A 24,687-nucleotide genomic window follows, 5' to 3' on the forward strand; every position below is an offset into this window, starting at 1 on the left:
TTTTTTGTTGTTAAAATGTTTTCAAAATGATTTAAAAAAAAATGTTTTCTAAATGTTTCAAAAATAGCCGATCTACAAGATTCTAGATCGGCTATTGTTTTTATAAAAAAAAAAAAAGAGATAAAGGGGTTAAACCGGCAGTTCTCAAACTTTTTTCATGTCAAGGACCTCCAAATTAATATGTATACCAAAAATGTTACCAAAAATATTCCACATTTTGTCAAGAGTTTTTGAAAATAGCAGATCTACAACGAGCGATGGGTATAGGGGCATAAGATAGGGCTAAACTTTAGTTATTACTAGTTAATTTGCAGATATAAATGATTACATTATAAAACATACATTAACCACTTTAGCCCTATTTTATACATAGGCTATTTGAAAATAGCAGATCTACAAGCTCACAACGCCTCGTATCGCGACGCGTTGTGAGCTCATAGAGCTGCTATTTTCAAACATTTTAGTACTTTTACCTTTGGTACTTTAAGTACATTTTGATACCAATACTTTTGAACTTTTACTCAAGTAAATTTTGAATGACTGACTTTACTTGTAACAGAGTACTTCTACTTTGCAATATTGATACTTTTACTTAAGTAAAACATTTTGAGTACTTTTTCCACCACTGTATGTCACTGTGCCACGCACACGCAAACGCGCGCGCACACCAAGGGGCAAGGCTGAGATATTTACTATGAGGCCAACCCGGATGTTTAGTAAATGTCCAGCGAGAGGCGCTGTTTCACCCGTGCCGACCTGTGAGTTCAGAAAGAATTTATTTTAACGCAAGCCGATGGGTTTTTACCAACTTTCAGACTCGATTTTCTTACTGTAATAAAAATGGTCATAAATTCTATATGCTTCCAGTCGCTAGTTTAAAGTCTCCTTTCAATCATCAGGATATGCGTTTTGCTAAATTATGGTTCTATTTATTATAAAATTGACGATAAAGTAGGCTATTCTCTAGGAGGGGCGGGATGATTTGATTGACACGCTACACAACCAATAGCATTCATTCCCCGCCCCCCGCTCTTGATTGACAAGTTACCCAACCAATAATGGTCTGAACTCATTCTGACGCGTAGTGAAACATGGCGGACCTACAGTCTGCAGCAAAGGATTCATTTTCGGTCTGTAGAAAGCAGCGGAGGGGGTTTGTCCATCTCATTTATACAGTCTATGGCGCACACACACACACACACACACACACACACACATCCAACACACATACAGAACACGGGACTAATAAATAATTTCTGACAGCTTGTGTCTCTGGAGATATGGAGATAATATTCATGCAGGTAAATGGCAGCGCTGTGGGACACTGTAGTTGTCATGTTGTGTTTGTAACGTGAGTGACTGCTACAGGAAACATTCCAAAGAACAGCCTCCTGAACGCTTCACAGTTTTGTAAGTAATCACCGGTTTTAAGCTGGAGAAAGAAGAAGGGTTGTGTCTGTCATGTGTGCTTCAGGTAGATCTCTGACACTTATCCACAGTGCCATCCAGTGGCCAAAACAGGAACCACATGTATCGTGGTTAACTGCGGTCAACAACATAACAAATGTACTGTACTGTATATGTATCTCAAACTGGGGTCCGGTGACCCCCCAGGGGTCCTTGATGGGGCTCTAGGGGGTCCCTTGCAAAGCGAGGAACAGTGTAACCACCTTAACCCTATTTTCTATTTGAAAAATCTTAAAATTATGCGCTTGTGAGCTTGTGGATCTGCTAGTCTCTCGAACATTTAGAAATATCTTAAAATCGTAACCTTTTGAACACAAATCTTCTCCTACAGGGGTCCCTGCGCCACAGAATATCTTCACTTTGGGGTCCGTGGGCCAAATACTACGTATCAATTTGGGGGTCCTTGACATGAACATGTTTGCGAAACTGAAGCTACTGTAACAGTGCATGCTTTATAACAGTGGTTCTCAACCAGTGGTCCGGGGACCACCGGTGGTCCTTGAGGGGGTTCCAGGTGGTCCCCAGCTAAATGATGGAGAGTTGGTAACCAAATGGACCCTTATAGATCTTTAACTCTTGAGAGTGTAAAATGAAACCAAATGGACCCTTACGGGTCCATTTCGTTTCATTTTACACTCTCAAGAGTTAAATTATTGTTAAAATCTGCATTACTTAAAGGACGACTTCACCGATTTTCAACCTATCTTCATATAATTGGTCCTCACTAATACTCATGATAAAATGGTACAATTTTTTTCTACTCGGTCTGTGTCTCAGAGGAGGGCTGTGGACAGTTCAGAGTCCCGTCTACCAGTGACATCATCAATAGGGAATCCAAGCTAATAGAAACTGCAGGCTTTCTATTCCTGGAAAGTTGCAATGCAATAAAAGAAGCCATTGTTCTCATATTAATAAAAATCGAAATAAAAAATGTGAAATCTTGTTGGAAAAAAAAATCATGCCTAACGATGATGTCACTGGTAGACAGGTTTCTGGACTGTCCACACAGCCCTCCTATGAGACACAGACCAAGTAGAAAAAAATTGTACCATTTTATCATGAGTATTAGTGAGGACCAATTATATGAAGATAGGTTGAAAATCGGTGAAGTCGTGCTTTAATTGTTATTTTGATCAATGTTGGCCTGTTATCTCTCCTAATGGTACCACATCAATACAGCATGGAATTGTGGACAAAATTGTATCCAACGACAACAAAATATTCTACATTTTGGATCTGAGAGTCTAAATCTCATCCGGTTGTTCCGTGGCTCAGATGCCGAACAAATAATGGAGCTTGATATGAAAAGTGTTGAAAACCACTGCTTTATAACATGATGGCTTATTATCCGTCCTTCTCTCTACAGATATGGACGAGTGTGCGCAGAGGACCGATAACTGTGGCCTCGGCTTCGAGTGTGTGAACACGGAGGGTTCGTTCAGCTGCAACCCCAAACCACGCTGCCCCGCCGGCTTCACCCAGGACGTGCAGGGTCACTGTTCAGGTGAGAAAGAACACTGATAGTGTGAACTATAGCAAGAATCACTGCCGTAGTAGTTTCATGTGCAGGCAGTGTTGATTTCGTCGACTAAAACTATGACGAAAAATGTTCGTCGACTACCTTTTTTCACTGACGAAAACTCAATAAAAACAAAATAAAGACTAAGCTACGATGACTAAAACTAAGACTAAATATATTGACTATTTCGTCGACAAATAAAAACTAGACTAAAATGTTAGTGAGGGACTATAGTGGAGAAGAGATCCAGTAGAACTAAAAGACAGGTCATTTTATGTTTGGTTGTGCTCAGGTGTTGCGCTCTGAAAATAGCAGATCTACAAGCTCACAACGCGGCTGCGACGCGTTGTGAGCTTGTAGATCGGCTATTTTCAGCATGCAACCAAGTGTAAAATCATCCATTACGACGCCATCAAGGCACCGCCTAAATACATTTTAGTCGACTAAATCAACTGTAGATTAAGTCGAATAATCTTATGATACTAGTCGACTAAAACTAGACAAAAACTAAAATATTTCAAAACTAAAATATGACAAAAACTAAATGCAATTTTATTCAAAGGACTATGACTAAAACTAAATCAAAATTTGCTGTCAAAATCACTGTGATAGTGTGAACTAGCAAGAATCACTGCCGTAGTAGTTTCATGTACAGGTGGGTGATGTCTGCTCACTGACACCGCAGGGGGTATACTGTATGTGTCTGTCTCACCTAAAGCTGATTCCTAGGCCTATGTAGAGACGGGGGGCTCTAGTCAGTGACAGAGGGGTTAAATGCAGTGGTGTAAAGTACTATACTTAAAGGAGTAGTTCACCCCAAAAAAATGACTTATTTTCTATCAATTACACACCCCATGAAGCATTGAATTCATGGAGATTTTTTAGTTTTTGACGCATTCCTGAGCCAATAATTTAATGACCGTATGTATTTCCGGTAGGAGACTCAAAGAGTCTCCTTTGAGTCTCCTACCGGATACATTAGCATCTTTCCGCCGGTAATCTAATGATTTGCTGAGGAATGCGAATCTCCATGAATTCAATGATTCATGGGGTGTGCATTTCATAGAAAATACGCATTTTTTTGGGTGAGCTACTCCTTTATGTACAACTTTTACTCCACCACAATTAATTGATGTCTGCTCACTGACACCGCAGGGGGTCTGTATGCATCCGTCTCACCTGAAGCTGAATCCTAGGCCTATGCATAGAGACGGGGGCTCTATAGTCAGCGACAGAGGGGTTAACCCATTAAGACCGGGGACACATCTGTGTGTCATTTTTACATTTCTTTGGCTATTCAAAAATAGAAGATCTACAAGCTCGTATCGCGGCACTCGGTGCCGCGATACGAGCTGGTATATCTGCTATTTAAAAAAAAAAACTTGACATTTTGTGCAAATCTTTGAATATATATATATATATATATATATATATATATATATATATATATATATATATATATACATTTTTAACTCAACTCTGGGATTCTACAAATGTCTTCTAAATCCTAGCAGTTAAAAAAACAACAACAAAAAAACGTATGTTGCTATAATATCAGTGGTTCTCAAATATTTTTTCATGTCAAGGACCACCCAAAATGATATGTATTTGTCCACGGACCCCCATCTCAAAAAGTGTTGTTCCAGGTACCCCCAGAATCAGAGATTTGAGTAAAAAAAAAAACGTATATATACGCTCAAAGATTTGCACACATTTTCACGATTTTCCCCAAAGAAATAGCCCAAATAAATGTTAAAAATGACACACGCGGACGCGTTGTTCCCGGGTTGAAGGGGTTAAATGCCACACAGGTGAGCAGATCAGAGACGGTCTGCAGTGGGGCGGATGAAAGTCAATCCTGTGTCCTCCTGCAGTACGAGCCAACGCTGTGGAATTAGCCCCCAGGGGCAGGAACTGAGGCGTGTTGAGGCAGCCGCCCCGCCGCCACTGTAAAAAAGGACGCATACATATATATATATATATATATATAAAAAAAGAAAGAAGCTCTGAGAAATGAGAGAAAATTGAGAAAATCTCTCTCACACACACACATGCCCGCCCGTACGCGCACGCATGCACGCACGCACGCACACACACAGTGGTGGAAGAAGTACTTACGTGTTTTACTCAAGTAAAAGTATCAATACTGCAATGAAATGTTCACAATTTACTTGAGTGAAAGTACAAAAGTATTGGTATCAAAAGGTACTTAAAGTACCAAAAGTAAAAGTACGCGGAATGTCCCATTTCACGCGTTTTCAAAATGTATAAAAATCTTTTGAAAATAGCAGATCTACAAGCTCACAATGCGTCGCAATGCGACGCATTGTGAGCTTGTAGATCGGCTATTTTCAAATGGCCGGATTGAAGTGGTTAATATGCTTTTTTTTTATTAACAATCAAAATCTACAAAGTAACTAGTAACTAAGGTTTTCAAATAATTGTGATGGAGTAAAAGTACAATATTTGCCTCTGAGATGTAGTGGAGTAGAAGTAACTTGAGTACATTTATTTAGTTACTTTACAACACCACACACACACACACACACACACACACACACACACACACACACACACACAATTTTCTTTTGGGAATGCAAGTGTGATGTGTGATGATGAGTGGGTTGCTTTGATTTTCACACAGTGTGGCTGCAGAGTGAAGCAGGAATCTGTCTTTCTTTCTGTCTCATCTCTCCTCTCTCTTGTGTGTCATTAAATCCCGGTTGTTTCTTGTGCCCCTGGGTTGTATAGATGTGGATGAGTGTGCCAGTGTGTCCCAGCCCTGCAGTCCGGGGTTCACCTGCATCAACACGGCGGGCTCCTACAGGTGCCAGAGGAGGGTGCTCATGTGCAGCCGCGGCTACCACGCCAATCCCGATGCGTCCAGATGCATCGGTGAGAACGACCTGTAGGCCTAATTCTACACAAATGCCTTCTAAATCAGCGCTTCTCACACTTGCGAGATTTTTCAAAAATGTTCAAAAATAGCAGATGTACAAGCCGCGAGCTTGTACGTGTACTGTTTTTGAATAGTCAACGCAAAAATCGAAGGCACACATGCTTTCAGGGTTTTAACCCATTAACCCAGTGATACCTGGAACGCATCTGTGTCACTTTAGATGTCTTTGGCTATTCAAAAATAGCAGATCTACAAGCTCATAGCGCGGCACCGAGTGCCGCGCTATGAGCTTGTATATCTGCTATTTTTGAAAAATCGTGAAAATTATTTTTTATATTTTTTCCCAATTTTTTTTTTAGGATTTGGATTTTTTTTAGACGCGGCCTCAGGTCTTAATGGGTTAAGACCTGAAGCCGATTCTAGACGATTCTACATAAATCCCAGCAGTTTTCTGAAAAACTTAATGTTTCTATGTTAGTGGTTCTCAATCTTCTTCATGTCAAGGACCCCCCAAAATGATATGCATTTGGCCGCCGACCCCCATCTCAAAATGTTTTGTTCCAGGGACCCCCATGAAGCAAAGATTTGAGTTAAAAATGTTCGCTTTAAAACAATATATATTATTCAAAGATTTGCACACATTTTCACGATGTTTCAAAAATAGCAGATCTACAAGCTCGTAGCGCGGGGGATGCGGGACACACACACACACACACACACACACACACACACACACACACACACACACACACACACACACACACACACACACACACACACACACACACACACACACACACACACACACACACACACCTACAACTCATTCCTCCTACTTCTAATCTCCATCCCTGTTATGTGTGTGTGTGTGCGTGTGTGTGTGTGTGTGCGTGTGTGTGCGCGTGTGTGTTGCTGCAGACGTGGACGAGTGTCAGGGCGGCCTGCATCGCTGTGGAGACGGCCAGCTGTGTCACAATCTGCCCGGCTCGTACCGCTGCGACTGCCAAACGGGCTACCAGTACGACTCCATCAGGAGGACGTGTGTCGGTACGTTCCCTCATCACACACACACACACACACACAGTTACAAGTTATAAAGTTGTGTATGTAAACAGTCAGTCACACACAAGTTGTATCATTACGAGTTAGAATATGTCACTGATACTAGGCTACTACAAGGGCATTTGTGAGTAAAGTTGGCAAGTTGCCCTACAGTTTAACAACAATGCAGGTTGAAGATGAAATATCCAACACTGTAAATACTCCCCACAACAGCTATAGGCTACTGCAACAACTATGGCATCGAGGTGAAACACGACGTTAATCATAATCGTGGACCTATTTTTAACTCTATGAGGTGGACACGTTAAAAGTAAACGTTACCACTTTGAACTGAATAGCTCTATGAGGAGACCACAAGATTCTCACAACTCATCAACTTTCCCACGGCTGTCCCAACTAGACGCACGGACGGCATCCACTGTCTAACTATACAGTAGGCTATAACCTCCTGTGAGTGAGTAGTGGTCTATCAGTTATTGCCCTAACAGGTCAGCTGAGCCACGTTATGAAGGATTAATCTGAAATGCCCAATTTTGTGCGGTGCCCTTTGATTAGAAAATGCATTCAAACGCAATTGATTGAGAAACCATTACGCACGCAGCACGCGCAAATGGTAATGTAGGTAATTAATGTATTTGTGTAAGTATATTATGTATATTATGATGGTTCATGTTCTAATAGCTCAATCCAAAATATAATGCTGTAGGCCTAAGTGTTAGGCTGTATTTACGCACCTGCTTGTCATTAATGCATAAAAATAATTATGACCGTTATTTTTGTCAGATGTCCGGTAAATTTGAATCCTTGGGACCGGCAGATTAAAATCCTAGCGCGACCCCTGCAAGGAACGTATTGGAGCTTCACATACTACTCGAATTGAGGGTTTGACCAGCGTTTCGGTGACTAACCTGGCAGCAGCACTTAGCTAGTAACTGCAACCTCCCGTGATCGAATTCCACCATGGGTGTGACTTATTTTTTTCTCTCTCGACTTTTTTTTCCCTCTCTCCGCACAGTTTTTGTGAGGTTAGGGTTAGGTATATTTTTGTGAGGTTAGGACTAGGGTTAGGTTTAGGTACAGTTTTGTCAACATGCGACGTCGCCATTGCGTCCCGTCATGTCAAAACTTGACGTTTCAGGGCTACTGACGGTCAAAATGTGACGCCTCGGGAGTGAGAACGGGTTGTCACACTACAGCGTCACACAAAAGCATCAAAAATAGCGGATCCGCAAGCTCTCGATTTGAGCTTGACGATCTGCTATTCTTGCTATTTTGGAAATTTGAATCCTGAAAACATTATGGACGTATGAGGTTTCCACCCAACAGAGACGATATATAAAAGCAACGGATCGCAGCTTTAGCTGTGAGAGTGTACAAATGGAACCATGTATTGAGCGTGCCAACGCGTCGTCACCACGGGGGGCGTTGGCATTGGGCGTGGCATTGGGCAATGTTAGCCCATTGAGACCTGGAACTGTCTCATTTTTAGATTTGAGCTAAAAAGCATTATTTTACACTTTGGGCTATTCAAAAATAGCAGATATACAAGCTCGTAGCGCGGCACCGAGTGCCGCGCTACGAGCTTGTAGATCTGCTATTTTTGAAAAATCGTGAAAATGTGTGCAAATCTTTGAATATATATATTTTTAAAGCGAACTGTTTTTAACTCAAATCTTGCTTCTGGGGGGTCCCTGGAACAAAATATTTTGATGGGGGTCCGCGGCCAAATGCATATCATTTTGGGGGTCCTTGACATGAAAAAGATTGAGCACCACTGATATAGAAACATACGTTTTTCAGAATACTGTTGAGATTTAGGAGACATGTAGAATCGGCTTCAGGTCTCAATGGGTTAAGTCAACCTGGTTTTTACCCCTCAAAGATGTCCGCCGCTACCAAAAGACACTTGTTGACGCCCCTTTCAGGAATTTTGGCACGCTCTATTACACTCTCTGACTTTCTTTCATGTTTGAAAAGTTTCCAAGTTATTCTATTCTCTCTCTCTCTCTCTGATATCCTCTGACTCTACCATAATAATAACAAAACGCCTCTGCCTTCTCTGTTCTTTCTACTGCTGTTTATCATCCTGTAGTGTTTAGTATTCTGTACGGTGGTGTGTAGAATTGTGTAATGTTTAGTGTTGTTCAGTGTGGGAGGTGTTGCTGCTGTTTCACAGGCTCTGCTGTTGTATAGTGTCTCTCAGTGATGTAAAGCAACTAAGTACTGTACATGTACTCAAGTACTGTACTTAATTGGAATTTTGAAATATTTTTACTTTACTATTTTCAATACTTCTACTCCACTACAGTTCAGAGGCAAATATTGTACTTCTACTCCACTACAAGTATTTAAAAACTTTAGTTACTAGTTACTTTGTAGATTTTGATTATTATTACAAAACCACTTCAAGCCCTATATACATTACATTACATTACAGTCATTTAGCAGACGCTTTTATCCAAAGCGACTTACAATAAGTGCATTCAACATATGCAGATACAGGTAGGGAACAAAACTACTAATCACCAGAAGTATTAAGTGTATTTCCTGCAAAAACAAGCAACCAAGAGTATATACATTTAGTCCATTTGAAAATAGCAGATCTACAAGCTCACAATGCGTTGCGATGCGACGTATTGTGAGCTTGTAGATCTGCTATTTTCAAAGGATTTTTATGAATTTTATACATTTGAAAACGTGTGAAACGGGACATTCTGCGTAACGAGAGCTTTTACTTTCGATACTCTAAGTACATTTTGATACCACTACTTTTGGCCTTTTACTCAAGTAAATGTGTCAGGACATTATTAGCAGATCTATCAAAAATAGCAGATCTACAAGCTCATAGTGCGGCATCCGGTGCCGCGCCACGAGCTTGTAGATCTGCTATTTTTGAATAGCCAAACTATGGTGTAAGACAAGTGGTTAAAATGATTGTGTCGCTATATTAACTAATTTGGGCTGGGGACCCCCTGGTACCCCCCATGGACCCCCCTTTGAGAACCAATGCTGTAGAGACATCCTATAAAGCGTGTGCTCCCCCCCTCCATCCAGATGTGAACGAGTGCTGGCGGTATCCGGGCCGCCTGTGTGCCCAGACCTGTGAGAACTCCCCGGGCTCCTACCACTGCTCCTGTACCACTGGATTCCGCCTGGCTGCAGACGGCAAGAACTGTGAAGGTACGCTGTCTGCTCTTTCTTTCTTTCTTTCTTTCTTTTTTCTTTATTTGTTCAGGGAAGACCATTGAGCAGTGGTTGTAAAGTAACTAAGTACATTTACTCAAGAAGTTGTCAGGTATGTTTTACTTTAGTGGAGTGTTTCCAATTTTCAGCACTTTTACTTCTACTTCACTTTGTGTTGTGAACTTGTAGATCGGCTATTTTCAAATAGCCGAAGTATATAGGGATTAAAGTGGTTGATGTGTGTTTTGTAATAATAATACAAATCTGCAAAGTTACTAGTAACTAAAGTTTTCAAATACTTGTAGTGGAGTAAAAAGTACAATATTTGCCTCTGAGATGCAGTGGAGTAAAAGTACTGAAAATTGAAAATACTCCAATAAAGCAAAATATTCCGTCCGTCCTTGGAATTCAGCTCAGATAAATAAATACAAGCATTAAATATTAAACAATATTTGTTTGTTGAGAAATGAGAGCAGGGATGGAAAGTATATTATGTTTTTTCTCACTATTTTCACTAGTTTGGGTCCCGGCCAGGGAGACATCAAATTTCTCTTTTGGGCCTCGAGCTAAAACGTCTGGGAACCACTGGTCTAGAGTATTGGTTCTCATAGTGGGGTCCGGGGACCCCCAGGGGTCCAGGGGGTCCTCTGCAAAATTAGTTAATAAAGCGTCACAATCATTTTAACCACTTTATCCATATTTTAGACTTTGGCTATTCAAAAATAGCAGATATTCAAGCTCATAGCACGGCATCGAGTGCTGCGCTATGAGCTTAGATCACCCCCAAAATGACTTTTTTCCTATCGATTACTCACCCCAAAATCTCCATGAATTCAAGTCTCCATGGGGTGTGTAATAATTGATAGAAAATAAGTATTTTTTTGGGTGAACTATCCCTTTAAGTCCTTGCTCTGCTCTGAACCTCCAGATGTGAACGAGTGTCTGTCCAGCCCGTGCGGCCAGGAGTGTGCCAACATCTACGGCTCCTACCAGTGCTACTGCAGAGCAGGATACTACCTGAGAGAGGACGGACACACCTGTGAAGGTCTGACATCATTAATGACAACGTGTTCACACTTCAGAGTCAGATAGATTAATTAACGCAACGCTGTGTCATTTTTTTTCTTTTCTTTTTCTTTTGGGCTATATTTTTTGGAAAATCGTGGAAAGTCTGTGCAAATCTTTGAATAAAGTGATTATTTGTAACTCAAATCTTTGCTTCTGGGGGGGGGGGGGGTCCCTGAAACAAAATATTTTCAGATGGGGGTCCGCGGCCAATTACATATCATTTTGGGAGGTCGTTGACGTGAAAAAGTTTGAGCAACATATACGTTCATACAACTGTTAGGATTTATATTAGACATTTGTAGAATCTCCAGAAGCAATAAGATTTTAGTTACTGTACAAACGTTCGCTTAAAATAATAATAATAAGATTTGCACAAATGTTCACAATTTCTCAAAAATGGCAGATATACAAGCTCATAGCGCGGCACTCGGTGCCGCGCTATGAGCTTGTAGATCTGCTATTTTTGAATAGCCCAAAATAAAAAAATAAAAAATGACACAGATGCGTTCCCGGTCTTATAATAAACGAAGCACTTTGCTCATTTTTCAACCGTATCTTCATATAATTGCTTCTCACTAATGCTCGTTATAAGACAGCACCATTTCCGTCCACTCACTCACTCTCTCTCTCACTCAGCGTCTGTTTGGCGGGCCATAGGGACAGTTCAGAGAGCTGCCTGCCGTATACCAATGACATCATCGATGGGGATTCCAAGCTATAATCACGTCCTACTAATGTTTATTATTATTGTGCTATACATAGTTAGAGGCCTCGTATAAAGCCCTTTGGGGCTTCTTTGCCTCCTCCTGGCACTTCTCCCTCCTTTTATTTTGTGTACTGTTTTGTTGTATTGTTTTTAAAATGTGCGCTATAAATCAAGAAACAGAAACTACAAGCCATTCTCTTCCTGGAAAGTTGGCACGCTGAAATAGAAGCCATTGTTCTTGCGTTAATAAAAATAAAAAAAATGAAATTGCCAAACCTGCTTACAGATGATGTAACTGGTAGGTAATATTTTTTGGGGGGCTTTTTTGGCCTTTTATTTATAGTTTTTTTTTTTTTTACAGTAGAAACAGGGCGAGAGAGACAGGGAGAGAGACATGCAGCAAAGCTCGTCGGGAACGGGACTCGAACCCGCGACGCGCTGTCAGGCTACCTTGAAGCACCATAGGTGCCCGGACCGCTATACATACGCCAGCTGTCCGGGCCAGAAATGGTGCAATCTTTTTTTATGAGCATTTGTGAGGACAAACATCTCCATATTCTAACTTTTTGTCCGAATATGGCAAGCTCGAAAACGCGGTGCGAAGCGACGTGTCTTTGACCTTGTCGACCTCGCAATTTTTTTGGTTCGAATCCTGAAAAGTAACAGTTTTGGACAGTTTCCGCCCGAACAGAGACGATAACACCTCAGGTGAAAACAGGTGAGGTGGTCTCTAGAGTGTTTTTATAGATTCATTGTGCGGTTCATGACCCAGTTTTGTGTGATCCACCCCCCCCCCCCCTTCCCCCTCGACTCCAGACATTGACGAGTGTTCCCAGAGCATCGGTCAACTATGCACCTATAAGTGCGTCAACGTTCCAGGCAGTTACCAGTGCACCTGTCCTGAGACCGGCTACACCATGTCCCCCAACGGACGCTCCTGCAGAGGTGACGCGCGCGCACACACACGCACACACACACACACACACACACACACACACACACACACGAACGCACACTTAACCCATTCGGTCCGGGAACGCATCTGTGTCATTTTAGATTTCTTGAACGATATATACAGTATATATATATATATAATAGCAGATCTACAAGCTCATAGCGCGGCACTCGGTGCCGCGCTATGAGCTTGCAGAGCTGCTATTTTTGAAAAAATCGTGAAAATGGGTGCAAATCTTTGAATATATATTCTTTAAAGCGAATGTTTGTCAAATGTTTTGTTCCAGGGACCTCCAGAAGCAAAGATTTGAGTTACAAATGTACGCTTTAAAAAATATATATATATTCAAAGATTTGCAAAAACGTTCATGATTTTTCAAAAATAGCAGATATACAAGCTCATAGCGCGGCACCGAGTGCCGCGCTATGAGCTTGTATATCTGCTATTTTTGAATAGCCAAAGTATAAAATAATGGTTATTGCTCAAAATGACACAGTATACGTTCCTGCCGGTCTTAATGGATTAATTTATACTTCATTGAAGGATGGTGTCCCGCACTGGAAACCGGCACCGATGATCATAAATCATGCTACACACCCCCTTTATTTTCCATTTTATTTTATTTTACTTTGAAGCATCCTGTTCTTCAGCGAATAACCCTTGAGTCTACTCTTCTGAACTCAACATTTTATTGGCTGTACGAGGATAATTATAATTGGTTCGTTTTTTCGACGCTTCAGTAGCTTACACTTTATTTGGCTCAAAGACCTAATTGGACTAATTTGAAAGCTCTTTGTTTGAGCAATATCTTTTCCCTCCAGACCCCAATTTTGGCTTCACAAGTTTTTATGCGTTGGGGATAATGGAGCTGTTACTCACAGTTCAACTGTCTTGTTGAGGCTGAGGCCTATAATTTATGCTCTAGTAGAGCAGCCGGGTCGTGCCACGGAATATAAATTAACCCGTTAATACCGGGAAAGCATCTTGTGTCATTTTAGAGGGGGTCCCCAGCTACATTTGTTAGCATCACAATCATTTTAGCCCCTTTTATCCCTATTTTATACGTCGGCTATCCAAAATAGCAGATGTACAAGCTCGACGTGCGGCACGAAGTTCTGTGAGCTTGTATATCTGCTAATTTTGAATAGCCTGTTTTTGAACGTTTTAGAAAAATCTTGAAACTTTTTAGAAAAATCTTGAAACATTTTGGAAAAATCTTGAAACATTTCAGAAAAATCTTGAAACATTTTAGAAAAATCTTGAAACATTTTTAGTAATTATAAATGTTTTCAACACAAATCTTCTCTTCTGGGGGTCCCTGGCACAAAACATTTTCAGATGGGGGGGCCAAATACATATCATTTTGAGGGTCCTTGGCATGATGTTCCGCTTGTACTTTCAGATATTGATGAGTGCACCAGCGGGGGCCATAACTGCTCCCTAGCTGAGACCTGCTACAACATCCAGGGAGGCTACCGCTGCCTGGCCTTCAACTGTCCACAAAACTATCGCAAAGTTTCCGACACGTAAGTTATATTGTTTCATTTATACCGCCTCGATAAAAAACATGATTCTTTATGTTTTAATTAAGGGGCTAAATGTGTAATACACCAAATAAATATAGATGTGGCGGGACTGGGTGACCATATATTCAAAGTTCCAGAGGATTTGGCCTCGAATCCAACTATGAATGATGACTTCAGTCACTTAAACTGTATAAATTGACAGGGGTCCTCCAGGGATCTATTTTGGACAATTAGCACGTGACTGGCTGAGACTAATAGGATACAGGTGAACATAATGGACAATTAACACATGATTGGCTGAGACTAACGGGATACAGGAGAACATAATTTACAATTCACTCAGGACTGGCAGATACAATTAAAACAGGAAACAATAGAACAATACTTAAAAAATAAAGGAACACAGCTGTAAATCAAAAACCCCTAACTAACTACTACAGAGAACCAGAGAAAACCGTAGAATGTCAATACAAAGAATAAAAGATAACCACAAGGAGACGCATCATTCGTGAGTTTTGGGATGTTGCCTCCCTCCCATCAGTGGTGGGAGTACACAGAAAGTAGCAACGCCACAATATAAAACACTTTTCGAGCTTGAAGATCTGCCACTTTTGATGCTTTCGTGCGATGCTGTAGTATGATGATCAACTAGGGGCGTTAATTTGCGGGGGGAAAAAGACGAAAAAGGTTTTTAACCCATTTAGACCTGGAACGCATCTGTGTCACTTTTTCATTCGAGCTAAAAAGCATTATTTTACACTTTGGCTATTCAAAAATAGCAGATCTACAAGCTCATAGCGCGGCACCGAGTGCCGCGCTACGAGCTTGTAGATCTGCTATTTTAGAACAATCGTGAAAATGTGTGCAAATCTTTGAATATATATTGTTTAAAGCAAACATTTTTAACTCTATTCTTTGCTTCTGGGGGTCCCTGGACCAAAATATTTTGAGATGGGGGTCGGCGGCCAAATAAATATAATTTTGGGGGTCCTTGACATGAAAAAGTTTGAGCACCGCTGATATAGAAACATACGTTTTCTCAGAATACTGGAAGTTTTTAAAATGGAGATAAGAATCTTCAGCCCGACAGCACACGAAACGTACCTAGTTACATTCCACTGCCCTCCCCCCTCCCTCCCTCCATCCACCCATGCCCCTCCCCCCATCCACCCATGCCCCTCCCCCCATCCACCCATGCCCCTCCCCCCATCCACCCATGCCCCTCCCCCCATCCACCCATGCCCCTCCCTCCCTCCCTCCCTCCCCTCCCTCCCGCCATGCAGACGCTGTGAGCGGATCAGCTGTCCCGGCTACGTGGAGTGCCAGAACTCCCCGCTGAGGATCACCTACTACTACCTGAGCTTCCAGTCCAACATCCTCATCCCGGCGCAGATCTTCCGCATCGGGCCGTCGCCCGCCTACTCCGGCGACAACGTCATCATCAGCATCGCCGCCGGCAACGAGGAGAACTACTTTAGCACGCGCAAGCTCAACGCGTACACGGGCGCCGTCTACCTGAACCGGCAGGTGCACGAGCCGCCCCGGGACTTCCTGATCGACGTGGAGATGAAGCTGTGGCGGCAGGGTGCCTTCACCACGTTCCAGGCCAAGATCTACGTGTTCATCACGGCCAACTCGCTCTAACGCACCCAGGAGAGAGAGAGAGAGAGAGAGAGACCACCCCCCGTCCCCCCTGGACACTGTGGAACTTGGTGGAACCGCTGAGACCACCTGCCTACCTGCCTATTATCACTGTCACCCCACTCTATACCCCCCCACTCGATTTCATCACATGGTCCCAACATCGCTTAAAGGACGACTTCACACATTTTCAACCTTCAGTATCTTCATGTAATTAGTCCTCACTAATGCTCATGATAAAATGGTAGCTTTTTTTTTTAAACTCGGTCTGTGTCTCATAGGAGGGCTGTGGACAATTCAGAAACCCGCCCACCAGTGACATCATCATTAGGCAGTTTTTTTTTTTCAAACAATATTTCAATCATTTTTATCCTACTATAAAATAAGGAAACCTCTGTCATCAAAACCTGTCTGTTCCGCACGGTTGTCCTCAGTGGCTTGAGCAATTGATCTGAACGTGCACACAGGCATTGACCATTAGCATATGCACACAACCACGATGCCTGTTTTTCACTTTACCAAAATGTAAGCTGTTTAATAGCGTTTTTGTGTAAACATTGTGCTCAATCAATGCCATTAACACGCAACACTGCAGCAAACTTTGTATTGAATTTTACCTTTCAATAGGCATTTCGGAGATAAAGGGGTTGCAGTCCCCAAAATGTATCAGTTTTTGTGCCACATGAAGTGAACAGAGCACATAATACTTTGAGTGCGCACAAGTATGGACTAGTTTTTATTAATGAGAGAACAATGGCTTCCATTATAGCATGCTAACTTTCCAGGAATAGAAAGCCTGCAGTTTCTATTACTGTAGCTTGGAGTCCCCATCGTCGATGACGTCACTGGTGGGTGGGTTTCTGAGCTGTCCACAGCCCTCCTCTGAGACACGGACGGGGTAGACAAAAATGGTACCATACTGTATTATAATGAGCATTAGTGAGGACCACTTATATGAAGATAGGTTGAAAATGGGTGAAGTCGTCCTTTAAAGGCAGTGTAAGTGGTATTTTTTGTTTAAACAAAAAGGTTTATTGTTACGGTTAACGCTCTGTATTCTGAGAGCAATAATTGCTACAGAGGTACAGGGGTCTCCCCTTGTCTCTCCAGCTCTTTAGTAAACACAAAATGCTTTTTCAGCTGGGTCACCAATTTCACCCAATCAGGGGAGAGTTTATGCTTATGCAAGTTTTTCAATCCACCACAATGAAAATATAGCTATTTCTAATATATAGATTATTCTAGCAGGATCATTTATGTGACTAAAGTTTATCAGATATTACAGGCTGCACATTTCTGCCCAGCTCTATTTACATTTCAACCGCAGTATTCTCTCACCCTGGCCTTCTCTTCACATCAACCTGTGCTGTTATACTGTACATGTTATTAGGGCTGTATCAATATTATATCAATATCGTGATATGTGACTAGATATCATCTGGGATCTTGCATAGCCGTAATATTGTGATTATGGCATAACTGTTGTCTTTTCCTGGTTTTAAATCACTTAAGCCTTATTTTATACTTTTAAAAATGGCCCAATTTTTCCCCCAGATTTACAAGCTTACAATCCGTCGCATTGCTATGCGTTGTCAGCTTGTAGATCGGCCATTTTTTGATTTTTTTTCTTTTTAAGAAAATGTATGTCCGAAAACTGTTACTTTTCAGGATAAAAATCCCCAAATAGCAAAAGCAGCAGATCTACAAGCTCAAAACGCGTCGCTTCGCGCCGCGTTTCGAGCTTGTAGATCTGCTACTTTAGATTTTTTTTTTTTTACGCTGTAGTATGATCAAGTAGGGCGTTAATTTACGAAAAATCACAGAGTTGAAATATGGAGATGAGAGGTTTCTGCCTGACAACAACAATATCAAGGTTTTTGGTCAACAGTATGGCGATAGATTTATGATGTGTGGTTTGATACCACAGAGGTGATGACAGAAGTCATGCTGTCTATAAAAGAGTTCCCTGAATATCTACATTTTTTTTTCTTCCTCCAATAGGCTCTATTAACAGCAGCCATATTATGAAGACATTCACAGGTGTTACCAATGATACTAATGAAGGCTCTGTTCCATTCTGGTCAAACAGAGTCAAGGTGCTGATATTGTGCATGTTGGCTCACTGGAAACACCAGTGGGTCTACAGTTGGGGTCCAGGGACCCTCATGGGCTTCCAAATGGCCCCTTACAGGTGTGTAACTCTGAGAGTGTACAAATGGAACCAACACTCTCAGAGTTATGGGGGTTGTGGAAACCACTGTGCTACACTAAATGGAACAGAGCCTTCATTAGTATCATTGGTAACACCTGTGAATGTCTTCATAATGGCTGCTGTGAATACAGCCTATTACATTGAGCTGCTGTTCTTCTTCTGTCTTGGAAGTATATTTTTTTTGCCATTAATTTAATACTGCAGTATATGACATATATGTGTATCTCTGTATCCAGACACATTATGAAAGGATGTATCATATTTTCTATTATGGATTTTTTTTATGCTGCAAAAATATTTTTAGTAAAAATGTAAAAGCCACGTCAGCGTGTTCTTCTGTGTCTAATGGGACATATCAGGTGTAACTTTGAATAAGAATGAGATATTATTATGGTATATTGAGGAGAGGAGAGTCAAGGATAATTGTAATTTACAGTCTTTCTGCAGTAATCTTTGGCTGTTAAGCTTCTTTTATAACTCAATAAATATATTGTCCCTATACAGACACTATAACAGCAGTGGTGCTAAACCATTTTGCCAACCAAAGCATAACCCCCCCCCCCTTCTTACTTTACTGGAGTATTTCCCATTTTCAGTACTTTTACTTCTACTCCACTACATCTCAGAGGCAAATATTGTCCTTTTACTCCACTACAATTATATCAAAACTTTGCTACTAGTTACTTTGAATATGTTGAATATAATCACAAAACATACATTAACCACTTCAGCCCTATATACATTTCGGCCTTTTGAAAATAGCTTCGCAACGCGTTGAGAGCTTGTAGATCTGCTATTTTCAAATGATTTATATACATTTGAAAACTTGTCAAATGTGACATTCTGCATAATGAGTACGTTCTATTTTTGGTACTTTAAGTACATTTTGATACCAATACTTTTGTACTATTACCACCACTGCTTATTTGTCTTGTAAAATGTGGCAACACAGCCAGTGGTCCTTAGACCACTGAAAGGCTGTACTGTACAGTGAAGCAGTTCTGTAGTGGTTACAGTATATGAACCTTCATGTCAGGACATGTCACACACTATATATCCATGGCCTATTTACATACTTGTTCACACCTCACCAGTGGTGGAAGGTAACTAAGTACATGTATTCAAGTACTGTACTTAAGTTTGAGGTATTTTTTTACTTTACTGGAGAATTTCCAATTTTCAGTACTTTTACTTCTACTCCACTACATATCAGAGGCAAATATTATACTTTTACTCCACTGCAATTATTTGAAAACTTTAGTTACTAGTTACTTTGTAGATTTTTGATCATTATTACAGAACACACTAACCACTTAAGCCCTATATACATGTATATTTAGGCCATTTGAAAATAGCAGATCAACAAGCTCACAATGCGTCGCATTTTCTAAATATTTTTGAACTTGTGAAATGGGACATTCTGCACCATGAGTACTTTTACTTTCAGTACCTTAAGTATATTTTGATATACTTTTGTACTTTGTACTTAACTCAAGTACATTTTGAATACTTGTAACAGTGTATCTACATTGCGGTATTGATACTTTTACTTAAACATGTGAGTACTTTTTCCACCACTGCATATGGGGTGAGATCACTGTGACAATGAGCTCCATCTATCCACACACGCTCCCTATTTGACACACGTATCACATCTTTACGATACCATAATGAGAGCAAGGATCTTGTAATCTCTTGATATCTGTAATAAAAGGTTACAGTGCTGTATAGCTCTCATATGGAGGCTATAACTAGGTTTTTAGTGTCGTTATGGAAAGAGTTACGGCTCCACCTACAGGACACTCACAGACAATAGTGGGGGGTCTTCTGATCTACATCTCTGGTTCCCAAACTGTTTAACTCGAGACCCAAAAAGGAAAGCTAGTGAACTTAAAAAATAAAAATAAAAAATCTAATTTATGGAATTTCTTTGATTAAAAAAAAAATGTGTTCATGAAATTGTTTTGAACAATCATTGAATTTGTTTTTATGTCAAGGACCCCCAAAATTATATGTATTTGGCCGCGGACCCCCATCTCAAAATATTTTGTTCCAGGGACCCCCAGAAGCAAAGATTTGAGTTAAAAAATGTTCGCTTCAAAATAATATATATTCAAAGATTTGCACACATTTTCACGATTTTTCAAAAATAGCAGATCTATAAGCTTGTAGATCTGCTATTTCTGATCATTTGTTTTTAATTCCATGAAAAATGTTGCATTTTTGGGGGGAATTATTTTTGAAAATGTTTAGAAATGATAATAATTAACAACAAAATGTAGGAAACAAAAAATAAAGGGATATTTGCCCATAAAAATGTGTCCGTGCCCCACAAATGGGTCCTGACCCAGTGTTTGGGTAGTATCTACCGTATCTACACTACATGACCGGGCAGGGTTCAAAATAAACCTTGTTGCAACAGTAAGGGGCAGAATATAGAATTGACTTCATTTCTGTCCGGCGCGGTGAATTAATTGAATGCAAAAAAAAAAGAGAAGGAAACTTGATGAAGTGGATACGTGTGATAACGTTGGTTCCTTATCAAAAAGCTGAGGTCACTCTGTGGGCCCGGGCCAACGCGGCCCTCTGAGGACCCTCGGAGACCATTGTAAACATCGGAAAGGGTGTGAGTGTCTCTGTGACAGCCGTATTAATGTAGGCTGCACATCCAAACAGAGCTGCTCGCCAGCTTTCTGTTCTCCCACATGAGTTATGGGGGTCAACGGTCATCCAACTGCTTTCTGTCATGATTTCTCTATTGTCTAATTTTAGGCCCACAGAGTGAATGTGATACAAACCTATTTAAACTTAATAGCCAGTGGTGTAAAGTAACTAAATGTAACTGTACTCAAGTACTGTACTTAAGTACACTTTTGAGGAATGTTTTACTTTACTGGAGTATTTCCCATTTTCAATACTTTTACTTCTACTCCACTACGTTTCAGAGGCAAATATTGTACTTTTACTCCTCTGCAATTATTTGACAGCTTTAGTTACTCGTTACTTTGCAGATTTAGATTATTATCACAAAAAAGACAACTACTTCAGCCTTATATTTAGGCCTTTTGAATAGGCGATCTACAAGCTCAGCTTTTTTATACATTTTGAACTTCTGCACAATGAGGTTCTCCCAGAAGGCCATATCACTGGTTCTCAAACTGTGGGTCAGGACCCCCAGAGGGTCACCAAATGATTTTGGGGGGTCCCCAGATGACTTGCTTAATGTGCTCATTAAGCAAGTCAACATACAGTATAAGTGCATACAGGGAATCTGTACATTCATTACTTTTGACCATGCATCAAAAGTCATTCTCAAATATTACCTAAGAAGGAGGCAGACATTTTGAAAATAGCTGATCTACAAGCTCACAAAGCCTTGTGCTGCGAGGTGTTGTGATCATGTAGATTGTCTACTTTCACAATATTTATCTGTGGAACCAAGTCGAACAAAATGTAAATGTGGATGTGGGGGGGGGGGTCACAGCCTGAAATGTTTGACAACCACTGCCTTATATCTCTGGTTCTCAACGTGTGGTCCGGAGACCCCCAGGGGTCCTTCAGGGGTACCTTAACTCTTGAGTTTTTTATTTTATTTTATTTTATTTTATTTTACTGTCTGTCTGTCTGTCTGTCTGTCTGTCTGCACCAGAATCATATGGTTGATGATTAAATGGGTGTATGCAGCACTGCATCACCATGTATCATTACTTGACGTATTGCCTTCCTTACAAAAGACACATTCATTATAACCGCAGTTATTATTAAACACAAACCATACAGATAAGTGTACATACAGACTAAAACACGTCCACTATACTGTAGCATTGTGTGACCTGGCTGCAGCACAATGACTTATTAAGGAGGAGCAGCTCCATTACTCTCCACAGCTCGATGGCTTTTCTCCATTATTTTGCGGCCCCGGACAGTTCATAACTTCCTGGCTGTGTCCTTAAAACCATAATAGATCTGGCCTGCTTCCCTTCGCCAGGGATGCGTGATTCACTGACCCTGAAAGCACAGTAGCAGCTAATCTAGAGAGACAGATAACGCTAATTAGGGGAAAGGAGCATCAATCACAGCATGGTGTGGTTCATGGTGTGTATTGTAAGTAGTTCTGGACTGGCACCTAGAAACACAGGATGTGTTTGGGACTCGAGGCGGTGGGTGGGGGACCCTTTTAATAACACAAATATAGACCTTAATATAAGGCAGTGATTCTCAACCTTTTTTTACATTCAAGGACACTCAGGTTGACATGCATTAGGCCACTGACAGAGCCCCATTTTCATACGATTTAGATCTCTGGGACCCCAACCTACAATGCAGGTTGATTTAACTCAGAGTCACAGACCATTAAATTTTGATCTTCACCAGATGCTGCTCTACAGCTAACCTGTCCGTGACTCCTCTTTCCAGTGAAAAGGTTAGAAAAGGTAAGAAATTATCTGATCACTACTTCATGTCCTACTCTCTCTCTCTCTCCTCTCCCCCCTCACAGCCCCTCCCTACCCACATGATTTCCTCACGTCGCAACCTTCGCACACTATCCTCCACTGATCTCTCCTCCTCTGTTCTCTCTGCTCTCCCTGCCCCTGAATCCTTTGCTCTTCTATCCCCTGACACCGCCACTGATCTTCTTTTCTCTACCCTATCCTCTTCTCTAGACCATCTCTGTCCCCTCACCACCAGGCCTGCACGCCAAACTCCACCTGCCCCCTGGTTGTCGGACTCAGTGCGTACTGAGAGACGGAGCCTGAGAGCGGCTGAGCGCAAATGGAGAAATGGCAACCTCCCGGAGGACCTTCTTACCTTCCAAACTCTCCTTTCTACCTTTTCCTCCTCTCTATCAGCTGCTAAAGCTGCTTTCTTCTGCACTAAAATTCAGGCTTCTGCTTCCAACCCTAAAAAACTATTTGAAACTTTCTCCTCTCTCCTGCAACCACCTCCCCCTCCTCCCTCCTCCTCCCTCCTCCCTGACGACTTCGCCAACTTCTTTGACAAGAAGGTGAACGATATCCGATCCTCCTTCACTCCTCCCCCGGCTGATGCCCTGCGCACTACCCACACCTGTCTGCCTTCCACCCCTCCCTCCCTATCTTCATCTACTCCTCCTCCCTCTCCCCCACCCTCTCTATCCCACTTCTCTCCCCTCTCCTCTAAAGAGGTCCTTCTCCTTGTTACCTCTAGTCGCCCCACCTCATGCTCCCTGGACCCGGTCCCATCCCCTCTGCTGCAGTCCTCTGCACCTGAACTCCTTCCCTTCTTAACCCACCTTATTAACACCTCTCTGACGTCTGGCTACTTTCCCTCTGCTTTCAAGACTGCCAGAGTCACCCCCCTCCTGAAGAAACCGACACTTGACCCCTCTGAGATCAAGAACTACAGACCGGTTTCCCTTCTATCCTTCCTATCTAAAACTCTCGAACGTGCTGTCTTTAAACAACTGTCTTCCTACCTCCACCAGAACAACCTCCTGGACTCCAACCAGTCGGGGTTCAAAGTGGGTCACTCGACAGAGACTGCCCTCCTGGCAGTGACGGAGTCGCTCCATGCCGCTAGAGCGAACTCTCTCTCCTCCGTCCTGATACTCCTGGACCTGTCTGCAGCGTTCGACACAGTGAACCACCAGATCCTCCTCTCCACCCTCGAGGGGATGGGTGTCTCAGGCTCTGCACTCTCCCTGTTTGCATCCTACCTGACGGGTCGCTCCTACCAGGTGATGCTGAGAGGGTCTGTGTCAGAACCACACAGGCTCACTACTGGGGTTCCCCAAGGCTCGGTTCTGGGTCCTCTTCTTTTCTCTCTCTACACTACATCTCTTGGTGCTGTCATCCACTCCCATGGCTTTTCCTACCACTGCTATGCCGATGACACCCAGCTGATCCTCTCATTCCCCCCCTCTGACACACAAGTGGAGGCACGCATTGCTGCTTGTCTGGCTGACATCTCGGAGTGGATGTCGACGAACCACCTGAAGCTCAACCTGGACAAGACCGAGCTGATGTTCATCCCGGGGAAGGGCTGTCCTCACCGAGACATGGCCATCACCATTGAGAATGCTGTGGTGACGTCAACTCGGACTGCGAAGAATCTGGGTGTGACCCTGGACGATCAACTGTCGTTCTCGGCTAACATCGCATCAGTGACACGGTCCTGCAGATTCCTCCTCTACAACATCAGGAGGATTCGCCCCTTCCTCACGGAGAAAACAGCCCAGGTGCTCATCCAGGCTCTTGTCATCTCCCGCCTGGACTACTGCAACTCCCTCCTTGCTGGTGCTCCGGCATCAGCCATCAGACCTCTGGAGCTTGTTCAGAAAGCTGCGGCTCGTCTGGTGTTCAACCGCCCCAAGTTCTCCCACACAACTATCCTTCTCCGTTCTCTGCACTGGCTCCCCGTAGCAGCTCGCATTCAGTTTAAAACCCTGGTGCTAGCCTATAGAGCAGTGA

The 24,687-nt window shown here is 42.1% G+C and overlaps 1 protein-coding gene across 1 annotated transcript in view; it reads left to right on the forward strand.

Moving 5' to 3' along the window:
* The window catches only part of LOC311054079 (fibulin-2-like), a 78,439-nt gene extending 61,866 nt beyond the window's left edge, over window positions 1-16,573 (forward strand). The window contains exons 11-18 of the mRNA XM_084069959.1: window positions 2,834-2,971; window positions 5,738-5,881; window positions 6,804-6,932; window positions 10,002-10,127; window positions 11,059-11,175; window positions 12,721-12,849; window positions 14,262-14,385; window positions 15,669-16,573. Of these exons, the coding sequence (XP_083926085.1) occupies window positions 2,834-2,971; window positions 5,738-5,881; window positions 6,804-6,932; window positions 10,002-10,127; window positions 11,059-11,175; window positions 12,721-12,849; window positions 14,262-14,385; window positions 15,669-16,029 (1,268 nt within the window). The 3' untranslated portion in view covers window positions 16,030-16,573. The remainder of the gene's footprint in view (window positions 1-2,833; window positions 2,972-5,737; window positions 5,882-6,803; window positions 6,933-10,001; window positions 10,128-11,058; window positions 11,176-12,720; window positions 12,850-14,261; window positions 14,386-15,668) is intronic.
* The last annotated feature ends 8,114 nt before the right edge of the window (window positions 16,574-24,687 follow it).

This window comes from Gymnoscopelus microlampas (assembly GCF_963454915.1).
Source record: "Gymnoscopelus microlampas genome assembly, chromosome: 10".
NCBI lineage: Eukaryota > Metazoa > Chordata > Actinopteri > Myctophiformes > Myctophidae > Gymnoscopelus > Gymnoscopelus microlampas.